At 42.5% G+C, this 20,731-nt stretch overlaps 2 protein-coding genes across 3 annotated transcripts in view; one reads left to right on the top strand and one right to left on the bottom strand.

Moving 5' to 3' along the window:
* The window catches only part of PIBF1 (progesterone immunomodulatory binding factor 1), a 344,403-nt gene that overhangs the window by 185,287 nt on the left and 138,385 nt on the right, over positions 1 to 20,731 (top strand). The window lies entirely within an intron of this gene.
* Positions 13,913 to 17,374, bottom strand: LOC142292418 (uncharacterized). Its single transcript, XM_075337764.1, has 2 exons — positions 16,238 to 17,374; positions 13,913 to 13,971 (listed from the first exon to the last, which is right to left on the bottom strand). Exons 1-2 carry the CDS (start codon positions 17,322 to 17,324, stop codon positions 13,913 to 13,915), a joined length of 1,146 nt encoding a protein of 381 aa, XP_075193879.1. The 5' UTR covers positions 17,325 to 17,374.

Genomic DNA, 20,731 nt, shown 5'->3' with positions numbered 1-20,731 from the left:
ATGAACTGCAAAGATATACAACTGAGGTGGGAGAGTCTGTCCATAGGACAACAATCAGTCATACACTGCACAAATCTGACCTTTTTGGAAGAGTGGCAAGAAGAAAGCCATTTCTCAAAGATATCCATAAAAAGTGTTGTTTAACGTTTGCCACAAGCCACCCGGGAGACGCACCAAACATGTGGAAGAAGGTGCTCTGGTCAGATGAAACCAAAATCGAACTATTTGGGCACAGTGCCAAACGATATGTTTGGCGCAAGAGCAACACACACCATCCCCACTGTCAAACATGGAGGTGGCAACATCATGGTTTGCGCCTGCTTTGCTTCAGCAGGGACAGGGAAGATTGTTAAAATTGATGGGAAGATGGATGGAGCCAAATACAGGACAATTCTTGAAGAAAACCTGTTGGAGTCTGCAAAAGACCTGAGACTGGGATGGAGATTTGTCTTTCAACAAGACAGTGATCCAAAACAGAAAGCAAAATCTACAATGGAATGGTTCACAAATAATCGTATCCAGGTGTTAGAATGGCCAAGTCAAAGTCCAGATCTGAATCCAATCGTGAATCTGTGGAAAGGGCTGAAAACTGCTGTTCACAAACACTCTCCATGCAACCTCACTCAGATCGAGTTATTTGCAAAGGAAGAATGGGCAAGAATTTCAGTCTCTTGATATGAAAAACTGATAGACACATACCCCAAGTGTCTTGCAGCTGTAATCGCAGCAAAAGGTGGCGCTACAAAGTATTAACTTAAAAGGGCTGAATAATATTGAAAGCCCCAATTTTCAGTTTTTTAGTTTTTAAAAATGTTTAAAATAAGCAATACATATTGTTTGTGTGATCCGATATTTGTGTGTGAGATCGGATGTATGTGGGGGTGCGATCACTGCAGATCCTCCGCTCGGCGTCTGGTGAGTGTGATTGCGGGGTGTCCGATGTGTATAATGAAGTGTCCTGTAGTATCTTTAACTTTTTTAGCTGCACGGACACTTCATTATTGAACCGTGACTAGGGCTTATTTTTGGGGGAGAGCTTATATTTAAGTCTTGTTCCGAAAATGCTGAAAATCCCTGCTAGGGCTTATTTTTTGGGGAGGTCTTATTTTTGGAAAAACACAGTATCTAAAAATACCCATCTGCATGATTTTCTCACTATGTGACATGAAATCAGAATCAACTTTTCTCATTTTAGGTAAATTAGGAACAAAAATTATTATATATTTGCCAAATGCCAGAATAATGAGAGAGAGAATGTTTTAAGTCATTTTTATTATTTTCTGCAAAGTCAGGAGTTTACATGCATTTAACCCCATTACGACCGCGTTACGTTTTAAAACGGCACCAAAAAAGGGTCCTTATTCCTTTCTGCCGTTTTAAAACGGCGGGCAGAAATAAGTGTATAGCGCCCCCCAGCGTCAGAAAATCTCTGGGGTTTCAGCTACCGGGGGTAGCTGAGACCCTGGAGATCATGATTCGGGCCGGTTTTTCCGGTCCCCAGTCACGTGATGACCGGTATACACCGTATACCGATCATCAAGTTATAGTAAATGACATCGCCGGTAAAAAATGATTTATCTCCTATCTGGCATGATCAAACATGTCAGATGGGAGATAAATCTCTTTCCCGGTTCCCTCCGGTCCCCCGGTGTCCCCAAAGTGCCCCCTCCGACCCCCAACCCCCTCCCGAAAATCCAAGATGGCTGCGCGCACCGGCGAGCACAGCAGCGCGCCGGCCGCATTCACACTGTTCCTATGGTTTCTGTCGTATGTGCCATAACACATACGACAGAAACCTGCTCCCCAGGCCCTGCCAAGTCACCCCCTATCCCCACCCCGGTGTTCCCCGGTGTCCCCCGTACCTGTCGGAGCGCTGATCCCCCGCGGCCCCCTCCTCCTTCACAGCAGACGGCGGTCACATGTGCACAGCAGCTGACCGCTCAGCTTCCTGTGTTCAGAGACGCTAGCTGCTGCTGCTCGCTCACTGCAGCTGTGACCCGGGCAGCGTGAGTGCAGATTCTTTGCACCCACTCTCCTCAAATGGAGGGTCTGCACTCCTGGAAAATTGGGGGTACGTTCCCTGAACGTGCCCCTCATATTCTAGAAGGTCCAGAGTCGACGTGGGATGTCCAAATGGATTACAGCGGATTTTTTTTTTCTTTTCAATGAATTGGTGAATCAGGGAATATTTTTGGGGAGTGTTTTTTCAAATAAATTTTTTTTTTTGTTTTTTTTTTTTATTACTGTCAATTAGTTATGTCGGGTATCTGATAGACGCCGTGACATAAATAATTGCTGGGCTTGATGCCAGGTGACATTACACATCTGGTATCAACCCCATTTATTACCCCGTTTGCCACCGCATCAGGGCAACGGGATGAGTTGGGGCGAAGCACCAGGATTGGCGCATCTAATGGATGCGCCACTTCTGGGGCGGATGCGGCCTGCTATTTTTAGGCTGGGAAGAGTCCAATAACCATGGCTCTTCCCATCCTGAGAATACCAGACCCCAGCTGTCAGCTTCACCTTGGCTGGTGATCTAATTTGGGGGGACCCCACGTTTGTTGTTTTTTTTTTTAATAATTTATTTATAAATAATTAAAAAAAAAAAACAGCTTGGGGAGCCCTCCAAATTAATCACCAGACAAGATGAAGCTGTCAGCTGTGGTTTGCAGGCTACAGCTGTCTGCTTTACCATAGCTGGCTATCAAAAATAGGGGGGACCCCACGTCATTTATTTTAGTTTTTTTTTGGGCTAAATACAAGGCTAGGCATCCTTTAGTGCCACATGAAAGGCACTAAAGGGCGCCAGCTTAGAATATGCAGGGGGGTGGGATGTTATATATGTTTGACATCTATCCAATCATCCACTGTAGCATTTTAGGCTATGTGCCCACAATCAGGGTTTGAAGCGTTTTGGGCGCAGTGTTTTCCCTGCATCCATAGCGCTGCGTTGTGCAGTCGAAGCACAGTGGAAGGATTTTTAGAAATCCCATGCCCACTGTGTTTCTTTTCTCCGCAGCATACACTGACCTGTGGCGCAGCTTCCCGAACCTCAGCATGTCAATTTATGCTGCGGAGACAAGAGTGCTCTCTGCAGGTAGAATAGAACTAAAGTCCACCGCAGCCTGAACCCAAATCGTGGGCATGGGCAGCTGCGTTCTCCCGTGGACAACACTCACATCTCTGCAGGAAGGCTGACACTGTGTACTAGATGCCGTGTCGCTGGATCATGGCCACATAGCCTAAAAGTGAGAAATTTGTTGCTACAGCAACATTTTTGTGAAGTACCTGTGGATTCAAAATGCTTACTATACTCCTGAATAAAATCCTTGAGGGGTCCAGTTTCCAAAATGAGGTCACTTGTGGGGGGTTTCTGATGTATAGGTACCCAAGGGACCATGCTAATGTGACATGGTGCGCGCAATTTACTTCAACTTCTCCAAAATTCAAATGGTGCTCCTTCCATTCCAAGCCCTCCCATTTATCCAAACAAAGGTTTTTGGCCACATGTGGGGTATCCCTGCACTCACAAGAAATTAGATAACAACTTGTGGGGTACACGTTTTGTTGTTGCCTCTTGAAAAAGTGAGAAATATGTCGCTAAATCAACATTTTTGAGAAAAAAATGAAAATTTCAATATAGCAACCTAAGCTTATCAAATTCTGTGAAGTATTCGTGGATTCAAAATGCTCAATATACACCTAGATAAAAGCCTTGAGGTGTCTTGTTTCCAGAATGGGGTCACTTGTGGGGGACCTCCACTGTTTAGGCACTTTAGGGGCTTTCCAAATGCGACATAGCGTCCGCTAATTATTCCAGCCAATTGTTCAGTCAAATGGCACTTTTTCCCTTCCAAGCCCTGCTGTGCACCCAAACAGTTGATTTCCACCACACATAAGGTATCAGCATACTCAGGAGAAATTGCACAATAAATTTTATGCTGATATTTTTCCGTGTACTCTTGTTAAAAAAAAGCTATCTGGTTGAAGTAACAATTTTGTGGTAAAAATATATTTTTTTTTTATTTTCACAGCTCAACATTATAAACTTCTGTGAAGCACCTGGAGGTTCAGGGTACTCACCAAACATCTAGATAAATTCCTTGAGGGGTCTATTTTCCAGAATGGGGTCACTTGTGGGATACCTCCACTGTTAAGGTACCTCAGGGGCTCTCCTAATGCAACATGGCGTCCGCTATTGATTCCAGCCAATTTTGCAGTCAAATTGCACTCCTTCTCTTCCGAGCCCTGCAGTGTGCCCAAACAGTTGATTTCCACCATGTACAAGATATCACCAAGCTCAGGAGAAATTGCGCAATAAATTTCATGGTGATGTTTTTCCTGTTACCCTTGTGAAAAAAAAGCTACCTGGTTGAAGTAACAATTTTGTGGTAAAATTTTATTTTTTTATTTTCATCGCTCAACATTATAAACTTCTGTAAAGCACCTGGAGGTTTAGGGTGCTCACCAAACATCTAGATAAATTCCTTGAGGGGCCCAGTTTCCAATATGGGGTCACTTGTGGTGCTTTTTTGCTGTTTACGTACCTTAGGGGTCCTCCAAATGCGACATGGTGCCCGCAATCTTTTTCAGCAAAATTTCCTTTCCAAAATTCAAATATTGCTCCTTTCGTTCCAAGCCCTTCCATTTCTCCAAACAAAGGTTTCAGACCACAAGTGAGGTATCCCCGTGCTCATAAAAAAGTGGGTAACAAACATTGGGGTCAAATTTTTGGAATTCCCTCTTGAAAAAGTGAAAAAATTGATGCTAAAGCAACATTTTTGAGAAAAAAATGAAAATTTTCAAAGTGACAATGTAACGTTATCAAAATCTGTGAAGTACCTGTGGGTCCAAAATGCTCACTATACCCCTAGATAGAAGCCTTGAGGGGTCTAGTTTCCAAAATGGTGTCACTTGTGAGGGGTTTCTGCTGTTTAGGTACCTTAGCGGACATGTAAATGCAACATGGTGCCTGCAATCTATTTCAGCCAAATTTGCTTTCCAAAATTCAAATATTGCTCCTTCTGTTCCGAGCCCTCCCATTTGTCCAAACAAAGGTTTCTGACCACATGTGGGGTAACGGCGCTTTCATAAGAAAGTGGGTAACAAGTTTTGGGGTTCATTTTGTTGTGTTATTTCTTCTAAAAGTGAATAAATGTGGGGTAGAGCAACATTTTAGGTAAAAATTTTATTTTTTGCTTTTTTTCATTCCACCTTGCTTTAGTTCCTGTGAAGCACCTGAAGGGTTAATAAACTTCTTGGATATGGTTTTGAGTACTTTGAGGGGTGCTGTTTTGAGAATGGTGTCACTTTTAGGTATTTTCTGCCACTTAGGCCTCTCAAAGTCACTTCAAATGTGATGTGGTCCCTAAAAAAATGGTTTTGTGAATTTTGTTGAAAAAATGGGAAATTGCAGATGAACTTTAACTTCCTAAGCACAAAAAATTTTGTTTCAGAAATTGTGCCAATGTAAAGTAGACATGTGGGAAATGTTATTTATTAAGTATTTTGTGTGACATAACTCTCTGGGTTAAGGGCATAAAAATTAAAAGTTTGAAAATTGCAAAATTTTCATCAAATTTCCGATTTTTTTTCACAATAAAAGCAAAAATTATCGTTCTAAATTTATAACTATCATGAAGTCCAATATGTCACGAAAAAACAATGTCAGAATCATTGGGATCCGTTGAAGCATTCCAGAGTTATAACCTCATAAAGGGACACTGGTCAGAATTGCAAAAAATGGCCTGGGCATTAAGGACAAAACTGGCTTCGTCCTTAAGGGGTTAATTAGTATTTGGTATCATTTCCCTTAAACTGTATGACTTGGGTCAAATGTTTTGGATATCGTTCCACAAGCTTCTCACAATAGTTGGTGGGAATTTGGGCCCATTCCTCCTGACCGGACTGGTGTAACTGAGCCATGTTTGTAGGTCGCCTTGCTCGCACCAGTGAGTGTTTTTTTTTGGGTTTTTTTTACACATTAGATCCAATAACGCTGATTTTACCCCCCAGTGAGAGCCATGCAGACAATGCAAGCAGCTAATACTGGGTTGATTACCGAGCATACCTGAGCACAGCGATGCTGGCTCGAGTGGTTTGCATGCGTAAAGCATCCAAACTCAGAATTCGGACGCTGTTCTATTGTAAAGTCTGTGTTCGGTACGAACGCCGAACTTTAAAGTTCAGGTTTGCTCATCTTTATTCATCACCTGAACTCTTCTGTAAAGCCATGCTGTTATGATGGATGTAGTGTGTGGTTTAGCATTGTTTTACTGAAATATGCATGGCCTTCCCTGAAATAGAAGTTGTCTGGATTGTAGCATATGTTCTAAGACCTCTATGTAATGCTCAGCACTGATGGGGCCTTTCAAGATGTGTAAGCTGCTCATGTCATAGCCACTAATGTAACCCCATACCATCAGCAATGCCGGCCTTTGAGCTGTGCACTAATAACAAGCTGGATGGTCCTTCTCCTCCTGAGTCCGTAGGACAAAACATCTGTGGTTTCCATAAAGATGCAGTAACTTTTTACCATTTTTGCTTAGAAATTGAGGTTCTTTACTTGAATTGTTAACATTCGTTATAACTCTTATATCAGCAATGTTTCTTAAGTTATCTTTAGAAAGGAAATCTATTGTGTTTTTATTTAATTTACATTTTATTGCAAGTTTTTAGTTTTTAACTTTCTATTACTGGTGTACATTTCTTTGTTTCCTCCGTTTTTTTATAGGAAGTTGAGGACAGGTTGGACTTAATCACTTTACTTTCAACATTACAGAGACTTGATGAAACTTGAAAAGTATCAGCGTAATATTTTTATTTCACTCAAGGCTCATCTTGAAAGAAAGAAACAAGATTTTCTGGTTGTACATTTCTTGTCCTGACATTTCACCTCCTGTCATTAGCATTCATTATTAAGCTTTTCAAAGCAAATGAAGTGAAGATACATATTGTGCTTAACTCTCAATTCTTGACATAATGGTTTAGATTTAAGCCTTTTTTCTTTGCTTGCTTTGTACACCTATATAATGGTGGTGAATGTGTTTGTTTTCCAAAGGTTTTGTGGAGTCAGTTGCAAAGAAGCTGTCACATGGAGACTCACAACGTGCTTTGCAGATACCTTCTTACAGACATCTAAAGATGTACTATCATTATATAATACACAATGATACAGCAGGTGAAATAAGTATTGAACACCGCACCAATTTTCTAAGTAAATATATTTCTAAACGTGACCACCCATCCAATCCATAGAGGCATATAAATAAAACCATATATGTCCATAAATTTAATGATGTGTAAAGCCTGCTTTACACGTTACGATTAAGCATACGATATCGTATGCGATCGTAACCGCCACCATCGTATGTGCGGCACGTTCAATTTGTTGAACGTGTTGCACAAACGATTATTTCCCGTCACACGTACTTACCCGTCCATACGACCTTGATGTGGGTGGCGAACATCCACTTCCTGGAGTGGAAGGGACGTTCGGTGTCACATCGACGTCACGTGGCAGCCGGCCAATAGAAGCGGAGGGGCGGAGATGAGCGGGACATAAACATCCCGCCCACCTCCTTCCTTCCGCATTGCCGGCGGAAGCCACGGGACGCAGGTAAGATCTGTTCATCGTTCTCGGGGTGTCTCACACTGCGCTGTGTGGTACCTCTGGAACATTGAACAACCTCACGGTCGATTTTTAGCAATTGAACGACGTGCATGCGATGAACGTTTTAACGTTCAATCGCACGTAGCTGTCACATGCTCCAATATAACTTACGATGCCGGATGTGCGTCACTTACGACGTGACCCCGCCGACACATCGTAAGATATATTGTAGCGTGTAAAGCCCGCTTAATAACTAGAAATGACACAGAAAATGTATTGAACACGCTTACTGAAATGTTTTTAATACTTAGTACAAATGCCTTGGTGATGACAGACACAAGACGCCTCTTGTATAGAGAAAGTAGTCTCATGTATTGCTCAGGTGTGATTTTGACCAATTTTTTCACACCAATCCAATCATAGGCTCCTTCTATGAACTCTGAGCTTTAGTTCCTTCCATAAATTTTCTATTGGAGTCAGGTCAGGTGATTGGCTGGGCCATTCTAGCAGCTTTATTTTTATTCTCTGAAGCCAGTTGAGAGTTTCCTTGGCTGTGTGTTTGGGATCATTGTCTTGCTGAAATATCCACCCTCTTTTTATCTTCATCATACTAGTAGATTGCAGCAGATTTTTATCAAGAATGTCTTTGTACATTTGTCCATTCATCCTTTCTTAAATTATATGAAGTTTGCCAGTGTCATATGCTCAAAAACATCCACCATGATGTTGTCAACTTTAAACTTGACTGTTGGTATGGTGTTCTTGGGATGACATGGAGTGTCTTTTGGCCTCCAATGGTGTGTATTATTGTATATAAAGTGTTAAATTTTGGTTTGATCTTACTAAACTATATTCTCCCAGTATTTCACAGGCTTGTCTAAACGTTGTTGAGCATAAATGCTCTAGAACATGCTTCCTGTTCATCATTGGAATTTTGCGTGGATAGCGTACATACAAGCCATGGCGATTGAGTGCATTACAGTACTAATTGTTTTCTTTGAAACAATTGTTTCCTTCTGATCCCAGATCTTTGTGTAGCTCTCAACAGTTTGGGGCCTTATCCACTTCCATATTATTGTCCCAACATTACATACTGCAGCCTTCAGTAATTTGCAAATTCTTATGTATCCAATGCTATCACTATGCTTTATAACAATAAGGTTGCAAAGGTCTTGAGAGAGCTCATGGGTTTTATCCATCATGAGATGCTTCTTGTATGGCACCTTTTTAAAGAGACACGTTTGAAACTGGGCAAAATAGCATGAGAATGCCATAAGTCTCAATTTTAGTGCAGCCTCACTGTCACAATCGTCTCTCTGTAGTAATAGACTAGGGATAGGTTCTGAGTCACTTTCCCTTTTGAGACGCTGCACTTTATATGTATTCCCTATCCTTTGAGGAGGAGAGGGTTAAAGTCATAATTCCTTGCAAGTAAGCATTCCCGTACCTTCTCAGGCAGTTCTGGTTTGGACCACTGCCAGTCCCTATATATACCCTCTGCTTCCTGTAGAGGGTGCTGGTTATGCTTATTCATTTGGATGTTTGGCCAGGTGGTGGAAGGAGCTTGTGGAGCCCTCTCTGTAAGTTGCTGTTTAGGCTGCAGTCCTGTTGCTGACTGCAGCTGTCTGTTGGTGTGTTACCCTTGTCTGTCTTTCCTTCCCCCGGTGTTTTATTAGTGCAGAGGTGGGGCTAATGTCTCTCACCTGCCAGCTCACTAGCCAGGGCAATTGGTCTGCCAGGGTTTCAGGTATCCTGTTCAGGGACAGGTGCAGAACCTGTATAGGGATTGGCTAGGAGTGTAGGCCACAGCTGCAGGTCAGTGAAAGAGGTGTGCCATCTTCCCACTCACTAGCGCTAGGGCCCACCGTTGTTATACTGTCCCTGATGTACCTCTTATTTTGTTGTGTAGTACGCCGTACTTTCCATTGTCACTCGCATGATACTCACATTGTGCCAAAAGCTTTTCTTTCTATAATTCTGGAATAAAATCTCTGATGAATCGGACCTGTAAGATGCATTATTTTTTTATTTTAGGAAGCCTTATTATACTTGGATGTACATAAATGTAATATAATAACATGTTGCACAGTGCTTCCTTAGATCTCTTCTACAAAGATCCACTTCATTGAGATATTATATTAAACCCTTAACTAGACATCACGACAGCCTGCTCAGTCCATGCTTCTGAATCCCCAAGTGCTAAACTTTTTTTGAGGTCGGGTTTACACTACTGTATTTTCTCCCTCCGAGAAAAGCAATCTAATTATACTTATCAGATTCTTAGCCAAATGGCATCCATTTTTCTCGGAGGTGGAGAATAAAAAAAATCTTTTCTCTATCCTGTCAGTCCATGAAAATGGGACCATACTTGAATGTCCTCAGGCAAATCATGTATGCTACAATTTTTTTTTTCCCCTATTGAATAACACTGCACTGCCTCATTGAATAACATAGATCTGAGTGTGATCCGCTGTTTTGACTGACAGATCTCAAACCAAAAATACCGTTGACTGTACAAACCTGAAGGATAAGTTCAGAAAAGTTGTTTTTTGTTTTGTGTGTTCTGTGCATCTGTGTATGGTCTGCACGCACACAACTGATTGTGCCATTGACATAAGGTAGCCAATCTATGTGTTCACATATGCCACGTATTATAATAGCGAAGATAGATGTTACATTGCCATTAATCAGACTTACATTTACTAACTTCATACAATGCTGTAAGGTATGAGAAACTAGTAGTTTTGGAAGATTATTTTTTAATAATTTAAGATATAAAATATAGCATGGAAAAGTGTAACTAGACCACATCGTACATGTCCGTGGAGGACTACAATATATTGTTGCCCTTTAGCACTATAAGTGATGCCCAACTCTATTGTCACTATTAGCGAATATGTGCACTTGTATACACTGCTGTGGATCACTATTTGTAGTGTCCAGACTTTGTACACTTCCGTGTGATATACTCTCTATAGACCTAAGTATTGGGACTTTTGTCTTAATTGTTAATTTCAGGGTTTTATTCGGTCCCATTGCCACAGGTGTATAAAATCCAGTCCTCAGCCAAGCCATCTGCCTTAACTAACATTTGTGAAAGCGTGACTCATTCTCAAAAGGTCACTGAATTTAACCATGGTACCTCAGTAGGGTGCTACCGTTGTAACAAGTCAGTTCTGGAAATTTCTTTCCCCTCCTTTTACATTGATGGCCTATACTTAATATATGTCATCAAGGTCTGATCGGCCAGGGTCTTATACCTGGCAACCACGCTGATCAGCTGTCTTCGGTGCAGACAGCCAGAAATGCTCTGTTCTGGAGCTGCCCCCTCAGCTGATTGTGGCCTTGATTGGGTACAACACATCAGCCTCCCATTCAAATCAATAGGAGGCGGATATGCAGTACCCAGCCTCTGCCGATATCGGAAGACTGGGAAGCTCTAGACCTGAGCTGATCGGTGGCGTTGCCAGGTGTTGGACCCCGGTTTATCAGACATTGATGACCTATCCTAAGGATAGGTAATAAATGTAAAAGTAATGGACAACCCCTTTACATATTCCACATTCAACGTGAAGTGATTATTATTGAAAAGTGGAAGCATTCAGGGAGCAGAGCAACTCCGCTACAAAGCAAACCACGTAAAGAAACGGTGAGGTCGCTTAATGCCGATCCACAGTGTGGAAATGTCACCAACACTCTTCTGATTTAGTTCCACACCTCCCCAGGCATTAACATCAGTACAAAAACATTCATTATAATCCTGCCTGTAAGGAAAGGAGAAAAAGTAAGAGTCTAACATATTTTAAGAGGCCAGTGTGAAAATTGCAAGATTACCAACATTGATTTTTAATATAGTTTTTGATAAGAACAAAAACATTACCAGTAGTTTAAAAAAAAAAAAAAAAAAAAATAGGTTCAATTAAAAAAAAAACATTATTTAAGCAATAGGTCATTTTGTGACTATACATTTCCTTTTAAAGTAGCCTTGTAGGACCTTACCCTTAATGTCCAATTCTTGGGCCATTAATGTTTAATCCTTGTAAGTCCAAACACTGATCAGCACAATGCAGCAACACTGTGGGCCCATTATTATTTACAGAAGGACATACAAATATGGTAATACTGCTCAGTCCTATTCCCTTGACTAGAATAAAGGTACCGTCACACTAAGCGACGCTCCAGCGATCCCACCAGCAACCTTACCTGGCAGGGATCGCTGGAGCATCGCTACACGGGTTGCTGGTGAGCTGTCAAACAGGCAGATCTCACCAGCAACCAGTGACCAGCCCCCAGCCAGCAGCGACGCGTGGAAGCGATGTTGCGCTTGGTAACTAAGGTAAATATCGGGTAACCAACCCGATATTTACCTTGGTTACCAGCGCACACTGCTTAGCGCTGGCTCCCTGCACTCCTAGCTAGAGTACACATCGGGTTAATAATCCGATGTGTAGTCTGGCTATGTGTGCAGGGAGCAGGGAGTCGGCACTGGCCGCGTGAGAGCTGAAGACGCTGGTAACGAAGGTAAATACAGGGTAATTAAGGAAAGGGCTTCTTGGTTACCCGATATTTACCTTTGTTACCAGCGTCCGAAGAAGCCGGCTCCCTGCTCACTGCACATTCAGTTGTTGCTCTCTCGCTGTCACACACAGCGATGTGTGCTTCACAGCGGGAGAGCAACAACTAAAAAATGGTCCAGGACATTCAGCAACAACCAGCGACCGCACAGCAGGGGCCAGGTTGTTGCTGGATGTCACACACAGCAACATCGCTAGCAACATCGCTGTTGCGTCACAAAAGTCGTGCCTCAGCAGCGATGTTGCTAGCGATGTTGCTTAGAGAGACGTGGCCTTAAAATTGCAGCCACAGATGATGTTCCAGAGAAAAGGATTGGGCATGTTGAATTGCAAGGCTTGTCCCTTTGTTTCTCCTGCCACTGCCTTATCAGTCTGATATCTGATTCTCACTTATGCGGAAAGAATTGGGAGATACCTGTGATCTACAGTGTATCTGCACACTAAAGGCCACTATACACATGATATTGCTGTGGGCTGACCGTTCGGTTAACTCTCCCATACACAGAAGTGGTTGTTCAGCTGAACACTCCTGTGTGAAACACACGTTGTGAAAATTGTTGGTACCCCTCGTTTAAATTAAGAAAAACCCACAATGGTCACAAAAATAACTTAAATCTGACAAAAATAATAAATAAAAAAATCTATGATGAAAGTCAGACATTGCTTTTCAACCATGCTTCCACAGAATTAAAAAAAAAATAAAATAAAACTCTTGAAATAGCCTTGGACAAAGATGACCGTACCCCTAAAAATAATATGACAAAAAGGACATGTTAAATCAAGGTGTGTCCACTAATTAGCAAGTGTCTACAATCTCTTGTAACCGGAGTGTTTATAAGCAAAATACAAAAGTTTTTATTGAAGTTAATTTACATCACATTTAAAAGATGAAACATACAGTTAAAAGTTAGTGCTGAAAAGAAGGGGGAAAGAACACCCATGAAAAGTGAGACTACAGGGCAAGCTCATATATCTATCAAAGGTATAGGGTTTTTTTTGGCCATACCTGCTCAAGTAGTGAGCTAAACATAAAGGAAAATATCCAGAGCCTTATGCCAAACACTTACCCATTATGATTGAGCTTTGCACCTGCGTCTCACAGTTCAGAAGGACCCAACCGACGTACGTTTCGCATAGTACATTTACAGCTTCCTCAGGGCGGGTTCACGATCTCAAATCCCAAACCGGAACTTATATATACATAAAAACATGTTCCCATTGGTTGTCCCACATGTCCGTCAAGAAGGATCGCAATATCGGCGCATGCGCCTCACGGACGAGACGTCCACTTCCGCCCAGCCCGGCAATACATAGAGGGGAGGTACCCGGAAATCCAGGTTACCATGGACGCCTGTACGTCACTACCCTCATCATAGATGCGCCGGGCAGGGCGGAGGGACGAATCGTACCCATGACGCGCACGCGCACCACGATCCCTCAGAGCATGAAAGGAAGTACTGCAGACCGATACGTATATACCGTTAACTCTGCATATACCAGTAAAGAATTAACAGGAACATGTCTCGTAACCATAGCATGGAGAGATGAAGGCATCAGATTCATATAGAGTATACACATATGTTAAACACAAAGGTAAAAGAGAGATTTGTTATAGGAAAGAATACACCGATTTCTGATTCTCTTCAATTGATGGTAGTCAGGTGTTACTTTCATATTTTCTTCCATATTTTATATCACTCTTATTCTTCCCTTTGTTCTCATATTATTGTCTCCTCCTTTCATACTCAATACCATTCCATGTCTTAAGCCACACTATAGATCCTATAGGTCAGAATTGAGAAAGAATGGTTTTAGAAAACAAATAGCACAAGAATTAAAAAGGACAAACATTTAAAAATACAATTAAAAAAATATCCTCTTAACACGGGAAAAGGTCTTATAACATAAATCATAGGAATTCAGAAAAGGAGGATTTTATTAACCTCCTATTTTCATAAAAATGGTGCAAAATTGACTGCTTCATTCAGTCCAATGGGGGCAATGGTATCTAACAGAATGATCCATCGCATTTCTTTCTGCGCCAACAATTTTTTAACATTCCCCCCTCTTATTCCTAAATGGATCACATCTATCCCTCTTGCCATAAATGTCTTCGGATCACATGAGTGAAATTGCCTAAAGTGGCGAGGGATAGTTTTCAGTGTTGTAATATCGGTTGCTGTCTTTGCCGCCACAATGTCCCTCACATGCTCTCTAATCCTTATTCTCAGTTCTCTCGATGTTAAACCAATGTAGATCTTATCACAGCCACAAGTGGCGTAGTATATTACATTGGTGGTATCACATGAGATATGTTCCCTAATGGAATAAGTTTTTGTACCATCACTGGTCACAAACTCTGAGCAGCGAGAGACATTGGGGCAGGAAAGACAGCGACCACACGGGAAACAGCCATGAACCGGACCAGGTAATCCAAAAATATATTCTTTTTGTGGGGCAACATAATGGCTTTTCACCAAAATATCTCTCAAGTTTCTGCAACGCCTGGCAGTCATCATAGGCACATCTGGCAAGAATGATTTAATAGAGGGATCCGATTGGAGGACATGCCAATATTTTTTAAAAATTTGTTTCATGTCACTCCACTTCTCATTAAATGTTGAAATGAATCTGATGTTTTGAGATTCATTCTGCACTGCCCTTTTAGTTCGTCCACCTCCCTCACGCAATAACTCATCACGGGGAGCTTTGTTTGCTCGTTGGTATGCCCTCTTAACACAGCGATCACTATAGCCCCTTGCCTTAAATCTCATCCTTAGATCATTTGCTTGGTCATGAAAAGAATCTTCCCGGGAACAGATCCGCTTGATCCTAAGGTACTGTCCAACCGGGATAGCCGAAATAGTTGAGTTGGTATGTGCTGAGGTGGCATGGAGCAATGAGTTCACAGACGTCGGCTTCCTGAAAACATCCGTCTGTAGAGCCATCGCCCCATCCACAGAAATTCTAATATCTAGAAAATCAATTTCACTTGCACTATGGCAAAAAGTCAATTTGATGTTATATATGTTGTCATTAAGCTGGTCCCCGAACCTCTCAAGCTCAGATGGTGTACCATGCCATATTATGAAGAGGTCATCAATGTATCTGACCCACAGCTGTGTCAAGGGGGCGGCCCATGCGCCCCCGCCTTCGAACAAGCCTCTCTCCCAGTACCCAAGAAAGAGGCCCGCGTACGAAGGCGCACAGGCCGCGCCCATGGCGGTCCCCCGCCTCTGTAGATAATATCTGTCTTTAAAGACAAACAGGTTGTGGGTCAGCACATATTCAAGAAGCTCGAGGACCAACTCGCAGACACGACTATCCCAGTTGCTGACACTCAAAAAGAATCGGACTGCCCTCAAACCATCATCATGCCGAATACACGTATATAGTGATTCGACATCAGCCACCACCAAAAGGGTCTCAGAGTCCACATGGATCCCGTCAATTCTCTTCAATACCTCAGTCGTGTCACGTACATAGGACGGAAGGGTCTCGACTAATGGTCTCAAATAGTATTCGATAAACTGGCAGATTGGACTGCACAGCCCCTCCATCCCTGACACAATAGGTCTTCCAGGTGGATTGACGGGATCCTTGTGGACCTTAGGCAGTAGATACAATGTTGGAATCTTGGGGTATCTAACAACCAGTCCATCAAAGACCCTCTTGGTTATGACCCCTTGTTCATAAGCATCATTAAGGATGAGATATAATTCAGCCGAGAATGAGACCAGCGGGGAGGAGTCCAGTTTCGTATATGTAACTTTATCCCGTAACTGCCTGTGGGCCTCCCTCTCATACATTTCAATCGGCCATACCACAACATTCCCGCCCTTATCGGCGGCCTTAAAGACCACGTCCTTCATATTTTGTAATTCGACAAGAGCCTTTCTTTGGACCACCGTAAGATTGTCATGTGCCCGGCGTGTGGAAATCCCACGCAGCTCGTCAGTGACAAGCTTAGTGAACACCTCCACCGCCGGGCACAGAGATAAGGGGGGGAAAGTCGTGGATTTAGGCATTATCTTAGAAGGAAACCCACCTGGCAGATCGGTAGATTGTTCATCTAATAGATCTTCAAGATCCTGGAGTGCTCGCCGCTCCGTCTCATCCTCGGCCGAAGAGGCAGAGGTTCTGGTATGTAGCTTCTTAAGAATGAGCTTGCGTGAAAAGAGGTGGACATCTTTTAATGCTGAAAAAAAGTTAAATGCATTACTAGGAGAGAATGTTAAGCCCTTGTTCAAAACCTGAATCTGGGCGGTGGACAAATGATGTTTAGAAAGATTGATTACCTGCAGCTCCCCACCAGTTTTATTCTTGGTTTGAGCCTGGTTCTTATTTTTAGATGGCCGCAATCGATTATTCCAATTAATTCTCCCTGTTTCATGATTACCCCTCATGGGCATGGATCCATTTCCACCAGTTGCAGTTTCCTCCCCTGAAGTACACGAAGTCATTGATCCGGATCTGGATCGATTGAATCCAGGTCTATAATAGGGGTGTGATCTCTCCTTCTTATTACGCCATCTATACATTTTATTACTCTGTTTATCTTCCAGATCTCTCTGTAATTTTTGGATCTTCCTCCCCTGTATTTCTTTACCCCAGATATCAACCTCAGTATCAAGATCCTCATTGCACTTTTTCAAAGCAGCTGGTGTCAAGTTTTTTTCCATATTGTTATAGAGTTCAATAATTTCCACCTCTAGGGTTTTAAGGGATTCCTTATCAAGATCTATCAGAAGCTCAAGAAATTGTCTCGAGCAGGTAGTGGCGGCATTCTCCCATCTATTTTTAAATACTTCATTGTCCACCACAAAGGAAGGGAATACCTGGACTCTAAGTCCTCGGGGGATTAGCCCCATTTCCACATAGCGCTGAAGAAAAGTACAATTCCACCATGTCCTCGTCTTTTTTCTCAACAATTCCTTCATTTTGTTAAAATATTCCTTGGCCCCCGTGCCAGAAGTGTCTAAAACCAAAGTGGAATCCCCCTTCAGCATATCATTAATTTGACATAGCCACGCCTCCTCGCGGGCTTTGAAATTCATGGTATTATGAGAATGTGCTGTGAATAACACAGAAAACAACAGATATGTTAAATACTTGAACAAAATGCACATCTCCATTTTTATGCTCTCTTCACATAGAATTGCCACTCCATGATAGCATTAGAAAATCAGACAGAACCGGAGTGTTTATAAGCAAAATACAAAAGTTTTTATTGAAGTTAATTTACATCACATTTAAAAGATGAAACATACAGTTAAAAGTTAGTGCTGAAAAGAAGGGGGAAAGAACACCCATGAAAAGTGAGACTACAGGGCAAGCTCATATATCTATCAAAGGTATAGGGTTTTTTTTGGCCATACCTGCTCAAGTAGTGAGCTAAACATAAAGGAAAATATCCAGAGCCTTATGCCAAACACTTACCCATTATGATTGAGCTTTGCACCTGCGTCTCACAGTTCAGAAGGACCCAACCGACGTACGTTTCGCATAGTACATTTACAGCTTCCTCAGGGCGGGTTCACGATCTCAAATCCCAAACCGGAACTTATATATACATAAAAACATGTTCCCATTGGTTGTCCCACATGTCCGTCAAGAAGGATCGCAATATCGGCGCATGCGCCTCACGGACGAGACGTCCACTTCCGCCCAGCCCGGCAATACATAGAGGGGAGGTACCCGGAAATCCAGGTTACCATGGACGCCTGTACGTCACTACCCTCATCATAGATGCGCCGGGCAGGGCGGAGGGACGAATCGTACCCATGACGCGCACGCGCACCACGATCCCTCAGAGCATGAAAGGAAGTACTGCAGACCGATACGTATATACCGTTAACTCTGCATATACCAGTAAAGAATTAACAGGAACATGTCTCGTAACCATAGCATGGAGAGATGAAGGCATCAGATTCATATAGAGTATACACATATGTTAAACACAAAGGTAAAAGAGAGATTTGTTATAGGAAAGAATACACCGATTTCTGATTCTCTTCAATTGATGGTAGTCAGGTGTTACTTTCATATTTTCTTCCATATTTTATATCACTCTTATTCTTCCCTTTGTTCTCATATTATTGTCTCCTCCTTTCATACTCAATACCATTCCATGTCTTAAGCCACACTATAGATCCTATAGGTCAGAATTGAGAAAGAATGGTTTTAGAAAACAAATAGCACAAGAATTAAAAAGGACAAACATTTAAAAATACAATTAAAAAAATATCCTCTTAACACGGGAAAAGGTCTTATAACATAAATCATAGGAATTCAGAAAAGGAGGATTTTATTAACCTCCTATTTTCATAAAAATGGTGCAAAATTGACTGCTTCATTCAGTCCAATGGGGGCAATGGTATCTAACAGAATGATCCATCGCATTTCTTTCTGCGCCAACAATTTTTTAACATTCCCCCCTCTTATTCCTAAATGGATCACATCTATCCCTCTTGCCATAAATGTCTTCGGATCACATGAGTGAAATTGCCTAAAGTGGCGAGGGATAGTTTTCAGTGTTGTAATATCGGTTGCTGTCTTTGCCGCCACAATGTCCCTCACATGCTCTCTAATCCTTATTCTCAGTTCTCTCGATGTTAAACCAATGTAGATCTTATCACAGCCACAAGTGGCGTAGTATATTACATTGGTGGTATCACATGAGATATGTTCCCTAATGGAATAAGTTTTTGTACCATCACTGGTCACAAACTCTGAGCAGCGAGAGACATTGGGGCAGGAAAGACAGCGACCACACGGGAAACAGCCATGAACCGGACCAGGTAATCCAAAAATATATTCTTTTTGTGGGGCAACATAATGGCTTTTCACCAAAATATCTCTCAAGTTTCTGCAACGCCTGGCAGTCATCATAGGCACATCTGGCAAGAATGATTTAATAGAGGGATCCGATTGGAGGACATGCCAATATTTTTTAAAAATTTGTTTCATGTCACTCCACTTCTCATTAAATGTTGAAATGAATCTGATGTTTTGAGATTCATTCTGCACTGCCCTTTTAGTTCGTCCACCTCCCTCACGCAATAACTCATCACGGGGAGCTTTGTTTGCTCGTTGGTATGCCCTCTTAACACAGCGATCACTATAGCCCCTTGCCTTAAATCTCATCCTTAGATCATTTGCTTGGTCATGAAAAGAATCTTCCCGGGAACAGATCCGCTTGATCCTAAGGTACTGTCCAACCGGGATAGCCGAAATAGTTGAGTTGGTATGTGCTGAGGTGGCATGGAGCAATGAGTTCACAGACGTCGGCTTCCTGAAAACATCCGTCTGTAGAGCCATCGCCCCATCCACAGAAATTCTAATATCTAGAAAATCAATTTCACTTGCACTATGGCAAAAAGTCAATTTGATGTTATATATGTTGTCATTAAGCTGGTCCCCGAACCTCTCAAGCTCAGATGGTGTACCATGCCATATTATGAAGAGGTCATCAATGTATCTGACCCACAGCTGTGTCAAGGGGGCGGCCCATGCGCCCCCGCCTTCGAACAAGCCTCTCTCCCAGTACCCAAGAAAGAGGCCCGCGTACGAAGGCGCACAGGCCGCGCCCATGGCGGTCCCCCGCCTCTGTAGATAATATCTGTCTTTAAAGACAAACAGGTTGTGGGTCAGCACATATTCAAGAAGCTCGAGGACCAACTCGCAGACACGACTATCCCAGTTGCTGACACTCAAAAAGAATCGGACTGCCCTCAAACCATCATCATGCCGAATACACGTATATAGTGATTCGACATCAGCCACCACCAAAAGGGTCTCAGAGTCCACATGGATCCCGTCAATTCTCTTCAATACCTCAGTCGTGTCACGTACATAGGACGGAAGGGTCTCGACTAATGGTCTCAAATAGTATTCGATAAACTGGCAGATTGGACTGCACAGCCCCTCCATCCCTGACACAATAGGTCTTCCAGGTGGATTGACGGGATCCTTGTGGACCTTAGGCAGTAGATACAATGTTGGAATCTTGGGGTATCTAACAACCAGTCCATCAAAGACCCTCTTGGTTATGACCCCTTGTTCATAAGCATCATTAAGGATGAGATATAATTCAGCCGAGAATGAGACCAGCGGGGAGGAGTCCAGTCCAGCTGTGGGTCAGATACATTGATGACCTCTTCATAATATGGCATGGTACACCATCTGAGCTTGAGAGGTTCGGGGACCAGCTTAATGACAACATATATAACATCAAATTGACTTTTTGCCATAGTGCAAGTGAAATTGATTTTCTAGATATTAGAATTTCTGTGGATGGGGCGATGGCTCTACAGACGGATGTTTTCAGGAAGCCGACGTCTGTGAACTCATTGCTCCATGCCACCTCAGCACATACCAACTCAACTATTTCGGCTATCCCGGTTGGACAGTACCTTAGGATCAAGCGGATCTGTTCCCGGGAAGATTCTTTTCATGACCAAGCAAATGATCTAAGGATGAGATTTAAGGCAAGGGGCTATAGTGATCGCTGTGTTAAGAGGGCATACCAACGAGCAAACAA

This window comes from Anomaloglossus baeobatrachus, chromosome 2 (genome assembly GCF_048569485.1).
Source record: "Anomaloglossus baeobatrachus isolate aAnoBae1 chromosome 2, aAnoBae1.hap1, whole genome shotgun sequence".
Taxonomy (NCBI): Eukaryota; Metazoa; Chordata; class Amphibia; order Anura; family Aromobatidae; genus Anomaloglossus; species Anomaloglossus baeobatrachus.
The sequence above is the reverse complement of the archived record's forward strand: the minus strand, read 5'-3'. Positions and strand labels throughout refer to the sequence as shown.